At 38.7% G+C, this 19,670-nt stretch overlaps 1 protein-coding gene across 2 annotated transcripts in view; it reads left to right on the top strand.

Moving 5' to 3' along the window:
• The window catches only part of tbc1d1 (TBC1 (tre-2/USP6, BUB2, cdc16) domain family, member 1), a 49,915-nt gene that overhangs the window by 1,790 nt on the left and 28,455 nt on the right, over positions 1–19,670 (top strand). Inside the window, exons 1-2 of one of the 2 annotated variants that reach the window (XM_053337003.1) lie at positions 4,470–4,603; positions 16,798–17,394. In XM_053337003.1, coding sequence (XP_053192978.1) covers positions 4,535–4,603; positions 16,798–17,394 — 666 coding nt within the window. In that variant the 5' untranslated portion in view covers positions 4,470–4,534. Of the gene's footprint in view, positions 1–4,469; positions 4,604–16,797; positions 17,395–19,670 lie in introns of those variants that run through there. The other variant, XM_053336994.1, reaches the window with a different exon arrangement.

The raw sequence follows: 19,670 nt of genomic DNA, 5'->3' as shown, positions 1-19,670 counted from the left end.
AAACACTAGTGTCTAAGGCTGTAGGCACAATATACACATGTATGAAAAGTAAAGACGCTTAATTGAAAAGGGGTGACTTTATACCAGTGTTTAATTTAATTATTATAGTTACAAAAACAGCAGCAAAGGTGAGTCATTATAAGTATCATGGAGTCAAATTAGAGCTCAAACCTCAACAGACAGGATAGTTTAGATTGGATCTGTAGAGATAAGGACTTTCAAATAAGTTGCACATTATAAATAAAGCTCCAGATATAACCATGTGCTCCAGACCTCATTACTTAAGAACTTTAGTCATGTTAAATGTCAATCAGCTATAAAATGCCTTTGGTAACAAGAAGACAACAGACAACTATAAGAGCTCCAAATGGCGCAAGTCATCTGTGCTCACATTGCATGTGATCGTGGGGAAACCATCTCAAAACAGACTATATTTCAAAGATCAACACATTAACACAATGACAGACTGACAGAGATACACTGTAGCATTCAGATGACACAATCTGGCACCAACCTCTTCTTTATATTTAATAACAGAAAGCTTCCTGAGCATTCGGTGTGACCTTGCCAGTATTTATTCTGACATCTCACGGAGAGAAACAGGATCTGGTGTTATATGGCAGCCCACTGTGCTTTTTACTTTTTTTTTCAACAAGAGAAGCAAACACCGACGGGAATAAAATCCACACACAGTACACACTCTCACACTCTGCTGACCAGCAGATCCCTGACCTCTAATCCCTTTACCTCTCACATGGCCTCTGTGCACTGTAAAACTGCAGCTAGTGTCTGATTCTGGCCAGAGACATATAGATTGGTCAAATCATGGAGATGGAGACAGAGGAGGATATTAAAATGGGACTAAAATTAATCAAAGACGACAGAATACTTTGTCAGAATATGAACAGCCAGCATATACTATGTAATATGCTGTAAGTATGACTGAGTGTACATATATATATATATCACTGAATCTAGACCTGCTGCATGTGGTGTTAATGTACACCACATACAGTATGTGTGTGTGATTATGCACAGTACATGTGTGTGCTACTTGAGTGACAGGAGATTAACTTACATCAAATGAACCAAGCAGGATGTAGAACCACGTTACTATGGAGACAACTTCCGGTGGCCCAGCGCCTTTTACTTGCGTGATAGTGTGTGTGATAGTGTGCGTGACAGTGTGTGTTGGTGCTTGTTGTTGTCTCTCTCTGTCTTTTCAGGCCTTCCAAGAATGTGATGGTGATGTCAGGCTGACCACCTGTTGCTCTAGCTCTGTCACGCACACACACATACATACACACATACACTGATTATATATTTGCAATCCTTAGGAATTGCTGTGGGGCTTTGAACACTCATTTATCATACAGACTGCTTTTGCTGTAGTTTATCAGATTTTTTGGCCAATATACTTATACATATAGAAGGTATGTACACTGCACCAAGCTAAAGAGGGAATCAGGAACTACTCTTTCCTTTGAACCAAACCAACCATACACACCATCAGATCTATAAACATCTTCTACAGGAAACACTGAACCACTCCCAAACACACAAAATGACATGTTACGTATAGACAATGTTACTTTCACATGGTGGAGGTGATGGTATAGTTTCAGAACAATCTCTTTATATCACAATTTCATGTGCAGAAATCATTCGATTGTCCATAGGCACACTTCTCTCACATATAGCATAACAGGCACATTATACTGTATACAGCTTTTAAGAATGTACATGTACCAGTTCATCCTCAGCAAAAAGTTAAAGCAGCATTCACACAGTATAGGGCAACTCTGTATGTTATGCTGCTCTGGTAATGCTCTTTTCCGGTAGTCCACACCCTGCCCCAGGCCAACAGTTAGTTGCACTGCAGTGCAGGGAAAATTGCCCCATTACCAATTAGGAGGACACTTAATAAACGTAGCACACAGAATTCTCCTAATATTGCAAAAAAGGCACTGTGTTGTACTATACATAGTGTACTATTATGACTACTAGAGAGTGTGTGTATTTGCATTGCTTCTTATCAAACATATTTGCAATGATATGAATTAAAATGATAGATGTTGTTAATATGAGATATAATATATAATATAGATATAATATTATATATTATATATGTATATACACACACACACATATATATATATATATATAAATATATACATACATATGTGTGTGTGTGTGTGTGTGTGTGTTTCACCTAAAATATTTGCTATATGTGTTTAATTGTGAATAGTATCAACACTCAACATATAGTGATTTGTTTACATATTTTTGTTAATGCCATGCAGAGCATAACAGAAATGTAGGACATGATGTCTGTTACATGCATTATTTCTGTGTGGTATAAAATGATTATTAAGGAAGAATGTGCCATTAATGCAGAGATGAAGAAGAACTTTCTCTTCTATGTCAAGGAACATGAACTGTCCTAGAGAGTCTGTGGGGTTTCCCCTGCTACTCTTGTTGTTAAAAAAAGAAGAAAAAAGCAACCACTAGATGTCACCACTGAAGTGTTACAAAGTGCACAATGCTTCACTGAGATGTGTTCAAGAATGTGTGCTCCTTGTAGTACTTTATTGTTTAATTAATGGACAAAACCTTTCCTAAATTACCTATTATCTAATAGAAACTGTAAATATTGCTCTTATTTTAGTCATTCACTTACATTAATTTAAATAGCAGTTGGTGGGAATTTGGGTTTTAATCACTATACCACTTTAATTAATTTGCTTTCAATTAAAGTATTTGTTTTAATGAATTAATTATATGAATATAATGAATTAATTATACTAATTTAGTTTAATTCATTTATTACTATTACTTAATCACTGATGTACCAGTCAACAGATTCTAATCATTTAAAATGATATAGTATGTGTCAAAGGCAATTCTTGCACTTATATTTTTTACTAGTCAAACTAAAAAAATTAAAAATGATTAATTATCTTATTTTCATAACCAGTCAATTATATAATATACTTAAAACTCTATTAAGTAAGCTATTCTCATCTCAATGTGATTAGGATATCTGAATAAACTCTTTTTAGAGTTTTGTAAACTTTAATCACTAATCACTAGGATATTATAATTAGTTTCATGCATGTGTGAGAGATTTGGCTTGTGACATAAAATTTCTGGGGAATCTGACAAATAAGAGTAATTTGATCGAGTCTAAAAATAGCTAACCTAACTCGCCAGTTCATAGTCAGATACTAATAAATATTAAATATTAAGTGATAGTCCATTCGTCAGTCCTACCTGCTGTAGGCTCTATCATTGATTTTACTTGCTATTAAATATCTAGTGCAGATTTCCACTTCTCATCCATATGATCAACAGCCACCGATTGATGTTTAGGTTTGATCAGTCTTTCATTTGGAGGGTAGGCCTATTTAAAAACTGATGGTGGTCATTAAAAGGTGGCTAATAAAATGCTAAATGAAATATGTCTGTTCAGTTTTATTATTTTAAAGGACAGGTTCACAATTTTTCAAGCCTGTCTTAAAACAACAGTCAGATGCCCATATGAAAACTGAAAGATGTTTTCTTCACTGTAATCATTCCTCCTGTTACCAGCATAGACTGTATGGTTACCAGCTATTAAAGGACCCCCTTCAAACGTGCTTTCAATGTAAGAGATGCAGGTCAAAACCCACAGTGTGTCCCTTCAGTTTATGCAATAATATGATATATATATAGCACAAGACCAATCAATATATTATATTGTTTATCCACAGCAATCTGTATTAACAACTCTCTATACTCTGTTTAAATGTATTTTCGACTGTTTTTTTTTTTACAAATGTATTCTCCCCGTATGAACAGGAGGAATGATTCATCTTCATTAAATCTGTTTTTTAAAAATAGATTAGAAAAATTGTGAACTTATCCTTTGACACATTGATTTAACATAGCAACTGTATTACACTGTCATGGTTCAGCTTGAAATAAAAGTATCAAATGAAGATTCAGAGGCTTTAGCTATTTGTCATACTCCCAGTTCTCAATCTGTTGCTCTTCATACCCGGGGGCATTCATTCCTGCTTGATTGGGTCAGCCATGTCCGCAAACAGGAAATGTTGTTTATATTCAGTCATTTCAACGAAGATAATGGCCACAGTTTAAACCATGTATCGGCGGTGAAGTGTAAACCGCCCCATAGTCTGCCGCCTTAACGTTTGAGTGGTCCGGGACAGGAACTGTGTCCACCCCAGTCTCTAAACGTATTGGCCGATTTAGCAGTGCCAAGCAAACGGAGATAAAATCGGAAGTTGGTGGACTTGCTTTCAAAATAAAAGCAAAAATCTGCCTTGTGTGGACGATATCATTATGAACAGATTGGCATTATCTTAATTTGAAATTCGTTGTGGTCGTGCGTCAGCGAGCTTGACGCCGCGCCGCTGGGTCTTGAGCTCCAGGCAGTAAACTCAACTTTCCAATGAAATGATAAGTGTCCCACATTGGTCTGAGACTAGCTTGAAACGAGAGCGACCCCTCAGACGCTGCTTTTGGAAAGTTTATGGCGGATGGGATGAAAGCACGACTCCAGCGGTTCAACCTGTTCACCGCCAAACAAGAGCAGAAAGATGTAAGTGAAGTTGAAAACGCTGCTGTTGTCTGTGTCGCTCGGGTTAGTTTGTGTGCCGTGCTAGGTGGACATTTAGCTAACATTAACCGAGGTAGTTAGCCAACATTAACATTAGCCAAAATGTCTCGTTGAGGTACATGACTTGTTATGTTACTAGACTTGAATAGTCTAGTAATGTTTTCCGTATTCACCATTGACGCACATCAAATATCTTAATATAAGTCTATTTAACGCTAGCTAAACTTGTAGACTCTCAGGCTTTTTTCCTAGGTGCCAAATAGATATGTTTATTCTATTTGTATTACAGTGTAAATATGAAGTGAACATCTATATACACTGCTGCTCTTGTTCCTCAGAGAGAGGGTGGTGATGTAGTCGGTCAAGTTACCATAACTGGTCAAGAGCTTTTGGGTGGAAAATGTCATCACTGAGTGGTTGCTGTTGGCGAGCTGGCTGTAAATATTCAGGGCAATTTAGGCTGATGCAGTTTAAGTCGATTATTTGTGTAGTGTAGTGAGGTTAAGTAATTTACTTCAACAGTAGATAAAGATGAAAATGTTTAGCTTGTTACAGGATAAGATTTTGGATGCACGTGGGTATTTGTGCCTCATGGACTATAAATAAGGATTATTATTTATGTTTATCTTACTTAAGCTGAAGTTTGTGTTTGTGGTCTGGCATAGACTTATTTTTGGGGACTTCAGACTCAGGACCAGTTGATTGGGGACTACTTGTTCTAAAACCATGTCCCCTACTCGGAAAAGCCTCATTTTGGGGCCAGTGGTTAAAGTTACAGTTACGGGAAGGATTAGGGTTAGGCAAGTAGTGGTTATGGTTAGGGTATTAACCATAACCACTACTCAAAATAAATGTAATGTCCCCAAAAGTGACCACGATCTGACGTGTGTGTGTTGCGGTTAGAATAACAGTGTCAACATCTTCACTGCTATATGTTTAAGGCTGCAGCTAACAATTATTGTTATTATTGAATGATCTCTCTATTAATCGTTTACTCCTTGAAATGTCAGAAGACTGTGAACAATGTCCTTTTCATTTTCCCACAATGTTTTTGTGTGTGCAACCAACAGGGGAAAGCCCCAGAGTTTTTCAGAGTACAATTACAAATAATAGAGAAAAGCAGAAAATCACAACAGAATAGCTGCATTATTATATAAAGAAGCAAATTGATTATTATTATTGTTATTATTATTATTATTATTATGTTTTCCTATTGTTTGACTGTTATCGACAAATGATTAATGTTTAATTGCTATGTCGGCAGATTTATCAACAATTTTCAGTGGTTGGAACCATTAAGCTGATAGTTTGTGCTTTCTGACACAGTGCATCATACAGAAGAGGATCTCTCCTTTTCCTCCCACCTCATAGTGTTCAACATGGTTTTTGAAAATGTGCTCCTAATAAGGCAACAGATTGTCTTGACTGGACAGAGTTTGAATCACTGATTCTGGTAAATGATTAATTATCAAACACTTTTTAAAAAGAAGAAGCTGAGTACATCCTAATCCAGTCTGTTGAGTTGTTGTGAAAATGAGCCAAATGTAGGTGTACATGAGTGAGTGAGTCATGGCGATATCACCTCCAGAGCCATTGTGCTTATGCCAGGACTTCACTCCTGGATCAGGATGCAAGTCTCTTTCTGCACCTTATTAGTCATATGTTTTATACACACACGTCTGTCTTTTATGGCTGGTTTCACACATGTGCAACCTTAAAAGTATTGTGAACAAGAGTATTAGTGATAGTGCTGTATGCAGGTTTTTGTTTTTTGTTACTAATAGTGATATAAATTGTAGGGGGTGTAGGTAGCTTACAGTTTACTATATCAGTTTGTAGAGTAGTGGACATTTTTTTATATAGGTTGAGACCTATGAGACCCAATGAGTATAATTGACCTATTTTGGACTAAAGATTCAGGGCTTGGAAAGTACTGAAAACATTTTTTAATTTAGACACAAAAGGATTAGAGTTAATGGTTAACTAAACTGTCCAAGATAGTCCCCTATCACCTTTTCTCCTTTCTGATATACCCTCTTCTTGTAATACCTTGTTCTCACATGCTTCTCCCTCCTTCTTTTTTATGTGACTTCCCTCTTCTCTTCATGTGACACACTCCTTGCACCGTAGTAAAAATAAGACAGTAAAGTGGACTGGAGTCACCTTCCTGTCCTGTCTATACAACTGACAGTGTGTCCCTGAAGCAGTTTCAGTCTGCTTTATGTCTTTTTGTAGAGCACTTTGTCTCTGACAGTGTTCATTCAAGAGTTTCTTCTCCCCCCTGACATCCTGTCCGTCTTAGAAAAGGTTTTGAGACCTAACCCAACATTCCCACCCTCGGGTCTCTTTCAGCACTCTCAGATTGATGAATCTGTGTTATCTGTGAGCCTTACTGACCCAATTTACTCCCAGTAAAGAATTCAGTTTGACTCAGCACAGCACTTTCAACAAGCCCCTTCATTGTGTCTCTGTTATCACATTTGAATGAATTTGTCATCTCTGTCGTGCTTGTCTTTGTGCTATGAAGTGGCTCCTTAATCTCAGTGGAGTGATGTCAGTGTGTTGGAACCTTGTGGTGAACCAATACATGGACATTTCCTGCCGCCCCTTTATTTTCCCCCCGTTTCTTTTTGCACTTCACTCTGTGTTAAGGAGGCTTCTTGTCTGCTGAATGGCCCCTAAACTTTGAACTCCTGTGAGATTTGGCTATGCTTCATGAGGCACAAGATCCAGGCACATGACCATGGGAAGTGCAGAAGTGGGACTTTTAGCTGGCTCGTCATCGTTGTTGTTGATTTTTCTAAGCTGGCTGGTGCGTCACTGGGCTTTCAATGGTATTTCCCTCTAACTTTTTATTTTTGACCTTGTATTTTTAGTCAGATTTATAGAAGTGGAATAATTATTTAGATAAATTTGGCAAATTTGAAGTGTTGTATGGGACAAATTCTTCCTTGTGTGTGTTTTTTGTGCATGTTTCACTAAATTACTCCATGATATGAAGTAGAATTGCAACAATGAGTTGATTAATTGATTAGTTGATTTACAGAAAATTAATCATCGATTTTTGTAATTTTTCAAGCAAAAACACCAAATATTCTTTACTTTATTTAGTTTAGGTCTCTGTTACAGATAGGTTTGGGGTTTTTCTGTCCTTTCTGTTTATTGGTTGAGCAGAGCTGGGTGGGAAACCTGAGAGTTTGCAGCTATGCAGGTTATGGGTTGTGCTTTGAGAGGTCACTTCCTGCCCATTTGTTTGGCGGGAGTGACTGATTGATAATTGGGCACAGCTGATCAGCAGAGAGAATCCTCGAGAGCATGGCACCTGATCGGAGGCTACATTCACACCGCAGGCCTTAATGCTTAATTCCGATTTATTGCTCCAATCTGATTCTTTGTTTGGCTGTTCATATTACACTTTTAAATGTGGCCTGTCTGCGGACTGCGATGTGAACAGCTCACGCTCCTGAAGGGACCCGCATGCTCAGTTGATCATTAATGACGTCACGCACAGAACGGTGTTTACAGAAGCGAACATGGCAACAGCAACAGCCGGTGAAGTTAATGGTAGTCTCATTCATGGTCTAACGTTAAAAACAGTGTGTGGTGGCAGCCAGCACATTTGTGAGCGGGTGATGTTAAAAAGGAGGAAGAGAAGAAAGAAAATCAATACTTTAATGATGTCTTTATGCGGAGCATTAGGTGTGTGTTGCTGTGTGTTGCTCCAGAATAACGTGAAAGCCCCATTAAATGTGACCTGACTGTTCAGATTGTGGTCACATTCAAAAAAATCTCATATGTATCCGATTCAGTACCACATTTGAAAGTGGACTGAATCGGATTTAGAAATGTCAGTTTCAATGCTACTTGTGCTGTTCACATTGTCAGAAACAAATCAGATATGGGTCACATTTGAGCGAACAAATCTGATTCAGGTCATTTTTAACTGCAGTGTGAACATAGCCAGAGAAGAGGCCAGGCCGCGTAGAGATCAGACCCGAGTCTCCTACTGGAAGGCGGCTAAATTGTAGTGTGCCCAATGCGGGGTCGGACCGAGTAGCTGCCCAACCCAGGAAAGGGCGCAGACTGACAGGACTCCAGATTGGAAAGCCCTCACACTCCGCTCGGCGACTAAACACCTCTCTCTCTCCACGACTACATCAACAAAAGCTGAACTATATCTACCACCACGGGCAGGCTGGTGGCTCACTGAAGCTGCGCTTGGGTTCTTTGGATCACTGAGGGGAGACGTCCTTGCGGGGGGTCCGGAATATCACATGGCTGCAGTAACTGTAAGCATAGCTGCCAGTTACTCACCACTGGGTTTGACATCAGCTCCGAATTACCATTGTCTGCCTTCTTTCTTTAATTCTTAAGGTGTACTACGCAGTGACAAGTCTGGAGTAGGGCATATTTAGGTAGTAGCCTAACTCCCTCTCAGATTGACAATTAGCTGTTTTCATATTTGGCAGTAAATTATAATTATAATTATATACTCTGTTTGGGCTGTTTCCTGGACAAAAAAGCAAATCACATCAGTGGGCTCTAATAAACTGTGATTTTTTTTCTTTTCTTCCCAATTTTTAATAATCTATTAAATGCCAGAGATCAGATAGTTCAAAAAGTCTAGAAATAAAGGAAAAATAAATGAAGTCAAATAGTAGAGAAAACTGATGTAGACAAACCTGTAAAATACTTTTGTGCTTTAGTTTTATAGTCTGAAGAATTCAACATACATTTCTGACCAGGCAGCTCACTATGATATCCTCACCTTTGACCTTGTTCTCTCTTCAACAAACAACAAAAGTTTATTTTGTTTATTGCACTCAGTTGCAGCTTCTCTTTTACCGACAGCACTTATGTAACTTCCTTCTTTTTGAGGTCAGCACTACAGTAGTTCTATTTAATTCTGGTTCGGTGAAAAACGTGGTGTTTTTACTCTGTGAGAGACTGAGTCTGTGGGTCACAGCCTCAGGCTGTGTCCAACTGCCTTCCTGTTGCAGATCAGCCTCATGGAAATGTTTCACTGAACAGATACTGTGTGTCCATGGCTGAAGCTGCCCTCTGAGGAGCCGATCCTCCCTTCGCGCCCCAAAAACTTCAAATCAGATTTTTTTTTAGCTTTGTACATTAGGTCTAAAAGACTTGTAAGAAGATGTCTAAAAAAGTGGAAGTATCAGAGTAGGAAATCAAAGAACTGACGACATATGATGATGATGTACAAAGAAATGTGTCAACACTCAGTGTGAGTGTGGTGTGAGACAGCCATCACATGTAGAAAACAATTTATTTGTTTCCTCTCTCTAGCATGATCACAGTAACAAAGTCTATTTTTCTCCTAACGCTGCCTTTCTTATATTTTAACAATGTGATATTGTGCTTGCTACAATGGTATGTTTGCAGTTGGTCGTCATGTGAAATGAATTCATGCAGACACTGAAAATGCACTTTTTACTGCAAATGCACTTGGGAAGGGAGTGACTGAATGAGAAAGTAGAAGTGGCTGATAGCATCATCTTGCTGAGTAGTGAAGAAACAGCTGTCAGCCAAAGATGGAGTCAAACTGGTGTAGGTGGACTGAAATAATTAAATGTTTTGACTAATACAGCAATATAATACAATGTCACTCTCCACACAGCTGCTCTGTGTCTTTTTAAAGGCAGAAGAATATGAGAGAGAGAAAGAGAGAGAGAGAGATGAGGAATGAACAAGTACTAAACTGTATCCGCTGGTTGAAGAGTTTCAGAGCATCATGTAGAGAAAGCAGAAGGAAGAGGAAGGGGTTGATGGGGGGGGGGGGGGGGGGGGGGGGGGTAAAACAGAGAGAGGTCTATTGTTAGTGGACAGATAGCAGACTCTCCTCTCATGCCAGGATGATTAAAAACAAGTGGACACTAGAATGTAGAGGGTGAGAAACAGGGTGTCCGGATACTGATGGGAGAGAGGACCTGAAGCAGTGAATGAACTGTTAAAGAGAGTGTTAGGAGATGACTAAAGAAGGTAGGGATTAAAGGAAGATGAGTCAGGGTCTGTGGGTAAAAGATGGCAAAAAGAAGTGATACAGACAAAAAGCCAAATGGACAATTCAGCCCCTTGTAATTGGTTTATTTTTAATTTAAGTGATTTAAATACCGCCTCCATAAGCATTCAAGACATTGAGAATGAGGGAAATAAAAACCTGTAATTTATGTATTATAATGCAAAAATCATGGCTCAGTAGTAGCACAGTGTTAGTGTCATGGTTTCATATGCTGCCAGTGGATTGTCAGTAGGCTGATGTTTTTTCTCTCATATAGACACGTACAGTAGTGTGGATCACTTGTCAAACCACAATAACCTACTTTTTTTATTGTGGTCAAACACAACTTTCATAACTCATAATCTCTCTCTGTCTCTTTTCATCTTTTCTTCATTCTTTATGTTAGATTTCGTAGTTTTAAGGGTTATTTAAGGATTCAGCTGCTCTCAGGTTTTATTTAGGCTACCATAAAAAAGTTTAGAAATACAGTCCCACTGGTTAAAATGCGTACCACATAATATCATTATGTTGCTTGTTTTGTACACGGTTTGATACTTGCTGCGGGCCTTTGTTGTTATCCACATTTCCTGTCTCTCTCTCTTCACTGTCACTCATCAAATAAAAGCAAAAATACCCCAAAAAAGGCAAAAAAAGAAAAAAAAAGCTTCTATTGTAATACCCGCAATAGTACACAATAGTAATATACTATTATATTTCTATGTTTGTAAGCATTATTGGACAGTTTTATTCAACACAGAAGCTATCCAGTAGAACAGTAAATCATATTATGTGTTATCTGTGTCTGTCTCTTATCTAGCAGTCTCTCCTGTCCAGAGTCTTCCTTTGGGACTGAGGCCCTTGTCTTCTAAACATTTAGTGTTTATGAAACCCTTGACTGGATCTGAAGGAGCAATCAGAAACAATGCAAAGTCAAATCTAATAATCACTGTTATCCAAGTTGTTTAACTGTATTTAATGAATGTAAATATATGGAAGCAAAACAAGTGGACCTGGAAGAAAATAAATTAAACAGTTTGAGTTCTTGGTTAGTTTTAAAAACTACTTACACACAAACAGATACAGAGATAAGAGCACATGTTGTTACTGTCAGTGCAGTGCAGCACTTATTAACTGTCTGTTTCTGTCAATAAACAGCTAAAATACCACAAGGGCAGGTTTGTGTCACACCTCAAGTCATGTTGTTCAAGCTTTCTGTTTCTTTCCTTTCTTACTGCATCTTTTTATGTTTCTCTCTCATTCTTTGTCATTCTGTTAGCACGAAAGGACCTTGTAACCAGTATTTCCTCATTTGGGGGAAGTTCATATTTTATCTACAGGCAGTACTTTATAACTTAAGTCAGGTAGCAGTCCAGAGCAAAGTGCTTGTCACATGCTGCAAAGTCACACAGCCGACTAGGCCATATAGCCAATCTAGATAAGAAGGAATGCATATTGTCTTTTTTTTTTGTTCCCCAAGTCAGTCATTATACAACAGGCCAAGATTCTTGGTTCCTAGTATCCACAGAAAAGCAAAACATGCATTCAGATTCATTCATTCCATTCAGAGGGTATTTACAGTACCTTTGTAAGCCCTAAACTCTACATTTGTTGTTTTTGTTTTTAATTTAATAATTGAACATTGTAGACACTTTCGACTTAAATCTGATCTAATCACTTGGTCTTTGACCCACCCGCGTCCCGCTTAATAATGTTACACGATGATGTATGTTTAACACCCAACACTCACACACAGGCGTTTTCACTTATTCACCTGATAGGACCTTTGTGTACATAAAGTGTTCTCATTAATATCATGTCCATGTGATATTGAAGTAATTACATTTAAAAGTTTACAGCTTGTAAAGAGTGTTCATGTCAACCTCCAAGTCATAATTACAACTGGGGAAACTTTTCAAAGCTCTGATTTAGCTGACTTTAATACTGAAGTGCCTGAAAACAAAGTAAACATGGATTGCTCTCGTCAGCCTAAGTCTGTTGCTCAATGTAATTAAATCCAAAATTTAATGGATATAATGTAATTTTGTCAGTGCACAGTGTCATAACCCTTCATGTGACCAACTTAGCTATGGTACAACCTTCCTAAGTTGTCAGATGATGTGAACAGTCTTTAGCACTTGAATCTTACACAGCATAAGGCAGGACCACTTATACTTTCATCATCCTCATTAGTATGTTGAGATTGGTGATGTCATTTTATCACAATACCTATCACCAACTTCAGTCTGAATCTAATCAGTCAGGTGAACTGAACACAGCTGTGTGGGTGTGCAGAGCCTTTAAATGACTGGTTTGTCATTACGAATACATTAAAAGCCGCCTTACACACAGGTGTTTTCACTTATTTGCCTGATTAGACCTTGTTTGAAGACAATGTGGGCATATTTATTCTGTGACCCTCCTACAGTATAAGTTTTGTTAGACCTGTTAAGTTTGCGGTCAGACCAAATTTTGCCTGGCAAAATGTATTCGTCGTGTAGTGTGGTCAAAAGCAGGTTTGACCACATGAGATATACTGCAGGAGCTAATGTTGCTAGCAGGCTAACAATAGCAGACCACAAAATGAATTATACAGCTCTATTGTCACTATCCTTGCACTCACTCCAGCCAGGCAGCATCCCTCCTTCTCTACAGCTTGTATTATATCACCAGGTAGTTCTACAGGAATAAAACATTTCTGAATGTGAGGTCAATCCTACTCCCTCTCTCCGAGAAGACATCAGAGAGACTCACTAATTCAAAGTTCAGTCACAACCAGAAGTGAATGTGTTCTCCACCATAACGAATGGGGAGTGAAATCTGGTCTGACTGGTCCTTTTAGGTGGGAGAAGTATATCTATCTTTACCTTCAGCCCCACCTAACTCTGACCTGAGCAGAGCTATAAGTAGCTTGAAGTGACAACACCTGTGTGGGTGTGCAGGGCCTTTAATTTGTAATCTTGAGGCTGGTTAAAGTGAAATACACAATTATCCTCAATTAAAATAGTTTAGAAGTATAAAGTAGCAAGAAAATGCATATTGATGTACAAGTACATTAAAATTGTACTTACTCTACTTGAGTAAATGTAGTTAGTTACTTTTTTGGAAACCTTTGGATGGTCAGAACCATCCGTTGTACTTTTTGGACATTTAGCTGATGCTCTTACCCAGAACAGCGTACACTTATTGTTGAACAAAGCACCAAGTGTGGAAGTGTGAGTCAGGTATTGTTTTAAAAAAAAAAAAGCAGTAGGAGTGAGCACACCTCATGAGTAGACGAGACCCAGCAGGACCCAGCTGACAGCATGTGTGTGAGAATGCAGATTTAGTAGCTGCTATGGCATCTCACATCAATGACATCACTGATGTGACTCACCCACTGCTTCTGCTTAACCGGTCTACTTCCTCCTTTTTGTTCCTTAGTCTGGTACGCTGCCAGTGTGGTGTAGCAAAGTGGGCCCACAACAGGAGAAGCATGTGTATGCTGTTAAGCTGTCTGAATATGCTGTTGATAATGATGTGATATATTTTTGTATATCTTTAGTCCTGTGGTTTTAATCAAATACAATCAAAAGAGTAAGAAACAAAATCCTAACAAGAACCATTAATTTGATGATCCAATGTTCTCATCTCCCTGCAGAATTAAATTAGTATGGTGAACCATAATTATTATGAATCACTACATTAGTAAGCACAGTCTTTGTATACTTTATATAGTAGTGGTGCACAGTCACAGGACAATAATAATTGTAACTTCCCACTTTGAATTACCCTGTGGTCTTTTTTTGTGTGCAGGGTTCCTGTGTAGTTTACTATATTTACATAGAGGAAGTCACTGTAGGTAGTAGCCTGGGAAATGTTGATGGTTTGACAACATGAGTCATGTTTTCAGAGTAAAAAAAATGTGTAAAAAATCCCATATGACATGCCACTGGATGTTTTCTGCCACCTCTGATGCTGACCTCATGGCATCTGAGAGAGAGGAGAGAGAGAGAGATGGGGAGAGAGAGATGAGGGAGAGATGGGGAGAGAGAGAGGGGGGAAGATGGGGAGAGAGAGATGGGGAAGATGGAGAGAGGGAGATAGAGAGAGAGGGGGAGAGAGAGAGAGAGAGAGAGGGAGATTCTTCGTTAAGAAACGTTCACTTCGGGGAAATAGTTATGTTCACACGTTAACCCCCGAAGAGAAAGTGTTGGTTCTGCTAGGTGAAGGTACAGCAGCTCCTCTAGCAGCTAAATATGTATCTGCTTGTCACAGCCTGAGGGACTCACTATAATATCCGAAAACAAATTGTATTGTACTGTAATGAATATGAACTGTTTTTGTGATTATAATATATATGTAAATATTTTGTAAAATGCTTTGGCAACAACACATTTCTGTTCATGCCAACAAAGCTGTTTGAAATTGAAAAAAAAAAAAATTGAGTGTGTGTATGGATGTTTTTAGTGAAAGACTAAAGAAAAACAGAATGATGTGTAACCGAAAGGAAGTTGTGGTGTTAGGTTGTGGTGTTTTTGCTTTCACTTTGGTCGACAATACTCAACAACAGTTCTTTCCCTAGAGACACATCTGGATGTCACTTTGTTCAGCTGCTTTCAGAGTGTACGACACAACACTAAAGCTGATTTGTGTCTTTTATCAAACCAGATTTAATAATGATTTCAGATTACTTACAACAACAACAAATGGAGGCTGTGTATTTAGCCACATTTATGTGAGATTATGGTTGCTGGGAGAATAACCAGCACGCTCCTGTGTCTCCAGTGCTTGTCTGTCTTTAGACCTGGCACAAGCCGTGTGTCAGACTGTTTAAATGGTCATGGAAATCATCTGTTAGTAATGGAAAGAGTGGCTGCAGAGAAGAATGTTCTGTGAGTGAGAGCGCTGAGTTGTGGTCTGTTTGTCCTAGTCTGTCGTCATTGAACCCCTAAATGTCTTTTTATTTGCTGACTAGTTTAAAACAATAGCAAAAATCGTTTTGCTAATTTAATCTTAAAACAAATAAATAATTGTTGTTACCTTATTATTTTTTATCTTTTATGAATGATCAGAACAGTTGTGGTAGTGAAATGTTCTTTATTTCAGAGGGCATGTATTCAAGTAGAGATGCAACAATTACAGTAGTCGAATCATTTATTAGTCAATTGACAGAAAATAAATCTCCAACTATTTTGATAATTGATTTATCGTTTTGAGCCATTTTTTAAAGAAAAGATGCTTGAATTCTCTGGTTTAAGTTTATTAAATGTGAACATTTTCCAGTTTCTCTAGTCTTCTATGATGACAAACTCAATATCTTTGGGGTGTAGACTATTGGTAGGGACAAAATAAGACATTTAAGTTTGTATCTTGAGCAAATGAGAAATGATCAACGTTTGTCCCCACGTTTTATAGACCAAACAACTAATCGATTAATTGAGAAAATATTTTCCCGAAAATAATTGTTAGCTGCAACCCAAATTTCAAGTGTGCATGTGGGTGTTGTTTGTTGTTATTAACTCTCAGAGGGCTAATAGATATTACATTTACAACATTATACATTTTTGCTTAAAAAAAATATATATATATATGTATAATGTATGTATATATATTCATATATAGTCATATATATTTATAATCAAAATAGATAATTTTCTGTTGATCAATTAATAGATTAGTCATTGAAGCTCTAGTTCTGTGAAATATATGTCATGCTTATAATAGTAATGTTTTTGGACACTTGGGTGAAGTATTTGTTTGACATGTTGATTTCCAATGTAGAACTTAAGATACTTCAGATACAGTACAGTAGATTTCTGTTTTGTCATCTTCTGGGAAACAAACTATTTAACCAGCTGTGTTGATTAGTTTGGATTCATTTCCTCTGTTGGTCAGATCGCATCTCAGATCTGGTGCAGTTGCCCTTTACTTCAGGATTCACTTGTTGTATCACAGCCTGTCCAGCTGACTGACATTCTTAGTAAACAACTGATCTCAATGTTGTAAAGGTTGACATGTTATGGGATTATATTCACATGTCTGCTTGAGCACACCTGTCTTTATCACACTTACATTTCCTCCATAGACCTCCATTTGTGCAAATAGTTAAAACTGTACCATGGACAGCTAAATGTCATTACTGTGGTTGCAACTTCTTATTTGTTTCTAATTTTCTCTGCAGGTCCCTGAGATCATCAGTACGCTGAGGCAGGCTGGCAAGAGCTCTGCCCGCAACAATGAAACAACATCCAACAAAACTTCAACAGGTTCTGCAGGCACTGAACCGTCAGAAACATGTCTCAACTCTTCCTCTCTTTCCACAACGACAAGTTCTGCAGCACATGCAGTTGCTGTGTCTCCAACAACCTTTGCCAAGAAATTCGAGGTGCTGTTTTGTGGCCGCGTGAGCGTTGCACACAAGAAAGCCCCTCCCGCCCTCATCGATGAGTGCATTGAGAAGTTCAGCCAGTTGCATGGCTCAAGGATGACTGATAAAGGAGGAAGTAGCGGGGGATTGGTGGGTGGGCTGAAGAAGGCATTATCCTTCCAATCCAACGGACTCGGGAATGCTCCTGTAGGTAACGGTGCTGCGGGAAGCCCCACCTCCGGGAAACGCCCTGTCCTGTTCAAACGAGATCCCAGCTTCCCCTCTCTGCAGGCCCTGGATGAGAACGGGCTCTCACCAGAGATATCTCATGCCAACACTACTGATGCAAACACCCGCTCACCTGGAGTACAGCCCACCAGCCTGCAGGAAAACAGGACCATGCTGTTCACGGTGAATTTTTTCATAATTGGACATAATTGGAAAATTGCTGGTTTACTTGACTGCCACTTCCAGATTGTCATACTCAGAACTAGTGATGCCCTACACTGATTTTCAAATATTATCATAGATATATCTTAATTTTCCTCATCTTAGAGGTGGTACAGTACACTTCACATATTATAACTCTATGGAATTGCTAATCTATCAGAGTGACATAGAGAATATATTCTGTCTAGTATCCTCTGAAAAAGATGCCATGATTTAATCTGACAGTATCATATTTCACATTTTTTATACCTGGAAAAGCTACAGTAGCAATAATTACAAACACAAAGTGAAGCTGCTCAGCGTGATTTAGTTTCAGTCAATGTGGATGATGGTAGGAAAACTACACAGCTCCTCCCATAAATGTGCACTGGACATTATTGGCTTTTAGCTACAGAAGGAAAAAGCTATTTTGTGCACCAATGTCATGCTCTGCTTGTAGAGCTACATGTTTATCTGTGTGGAGAATAGATAATCACCATTCTTGTGGTGGATCACTTCAAATTAGTCTACAAATGAGGCAGAACTCAAAAGCACGAATGTTTAATCTACCCAAAATGTAGTTTCTTAACATAACAATCATTTTGTTGCGAGTGTTTGCAACACTGGCATTTTAAACAGAATTAGATGCCACATGACCTGATTTCCACTTCTGGCTCATACCTACATTGCGTCACATTTTTGAACATTTTATTTATCACCTACTGTACTTGTTTGGAAAAGTTTTAACCAATTTACCAGAATGGTTTTAATACAGAAGAAAATTTCAAAGCACACTGCTCTTTATTTTAAAATGTTCCTGCTCACACACAATAGTTCATCAGACGTCTTTGTTGTATAGGCAGTAATGTACAACTTTAGAATCCCTAAATTATAAGTCCTTACAGTCACTCACAAAGGGCAAAAAGAGGGAGAGAACAAAAGAGAGACAAAATGTATAAAGGAGTCTCATGGCCTCCTGGTTTGTGATTTTAGAGCGCTGTATCTTCTCCTGAAGGTCAGCAGAGAAAACAGGCTGTTGTATGGTGAGCTGGGTCCTTAATGACCCTCACATTCTTACTGAGGCACTGCTTGGTATACAGCTCTGGTGGGCTGGGCAGAGCTCACACACAGTGATGTGCTGTACCATGTGCACCACCCTTCCCAGTGCTGTGTGGTCTGTGGCGGTTCAGCTGCTGCACCAGTTGATAAAGCAGCCGGTCAGCAGGGCCTCTATGGTGCCCCAGTAGAAGTCTCCCAAGATTTGGGGCCTCAGGCCAATTTGTTTAGGCACCTTACTGGCAATATAAATGCTGTTGATCCATTCTAATGACAGTGGTGGTTGTCCACCCTTTACCCCTTTACCTCGCTGTGCTGTTGATGGCTGGGGCTTGAGTGCTTCTCCACTTCCTGTCATCCACAATGACCTCCTAGGTCTTGGAGATGTTCAGGGAGAGATGTTTGTCCTGGCCTCATTGTTCCAGGGCACCTCCTCCCTGTTGGCTCATAATCTCATCGCGTGGGAGATCATGCTCGCAAATGCTGACTATTGCTCAAAATGAGCTTAGTCACGCTATCCTAATTGACCTTTATTTGACCTCAGGGACCTTCTGCCAACAGGAGTTTTCCTGTTTATGCTCTGGACAGGAAATGGTCACCACTGGCACAGGAACCACCAAGGCCTGTCGCTGTCCTCCTCAGCAGATACAGATATAGTATTGACAGTGATGGTACATCCTGTGATGCTAACATGGACAGACAGAATTACCTCATTCTGGAGACATCATCACATTTGTTTCCTCAATTTTGAAGACACATTAATTCCTAGTCAATCTCTTGAAAGACTGTGATGATGTGATTTTTATTTTTTTGGAGAGGATCATTTCTTCACTCACAGACTTGAGATTTAACAGACATGAGACCGCTTGTGTATTTAACCCTCTTACGAGATAGTAACTCATGTCCTGATGGTGTGTTAAATGGGATATCCCCTAAAGCGGAACTGTCTTTTAATTCATTGGTACTTTTTGAGAAGAGAAAAAGTGAAACAGCCTTTTCTGATAAACGCAATGACTAACAATTGTATTTAAGTTTCTTTCTATTTCAGCCATTAAAACATAGCTAATGTGAAAGTGTGAAATTAAAACAGTGCTCAGAACTAGTGTGGTTTGTGAGGTTTGTTATTGCTGTCAAACCACAAACCTCACCACACACACACACACACACACACACACACAAGCACACACTACAGAGTTCAATCC

Source organism: Scomber japonicus, chromosome 2 (genome assembly GCF_027409825.1).
Source record: "Scomber japonicus isolate fScoJap1 chromosome 2, fScoJap1.pri, whole genome shotgun sequence".
In the NCBI taxonomy this organism is placed as follows: Eukaryota; Metazoa; Chordata; class Actinopteri; order Scombriformes; family Scombridae; genus Scomber; species Scomber japonicus.
The sequence above is the reverse complement of the archived record's forward strand: the minus strand, read 5'-3'. Positions and strand labels throughout refer to the sequence as shown.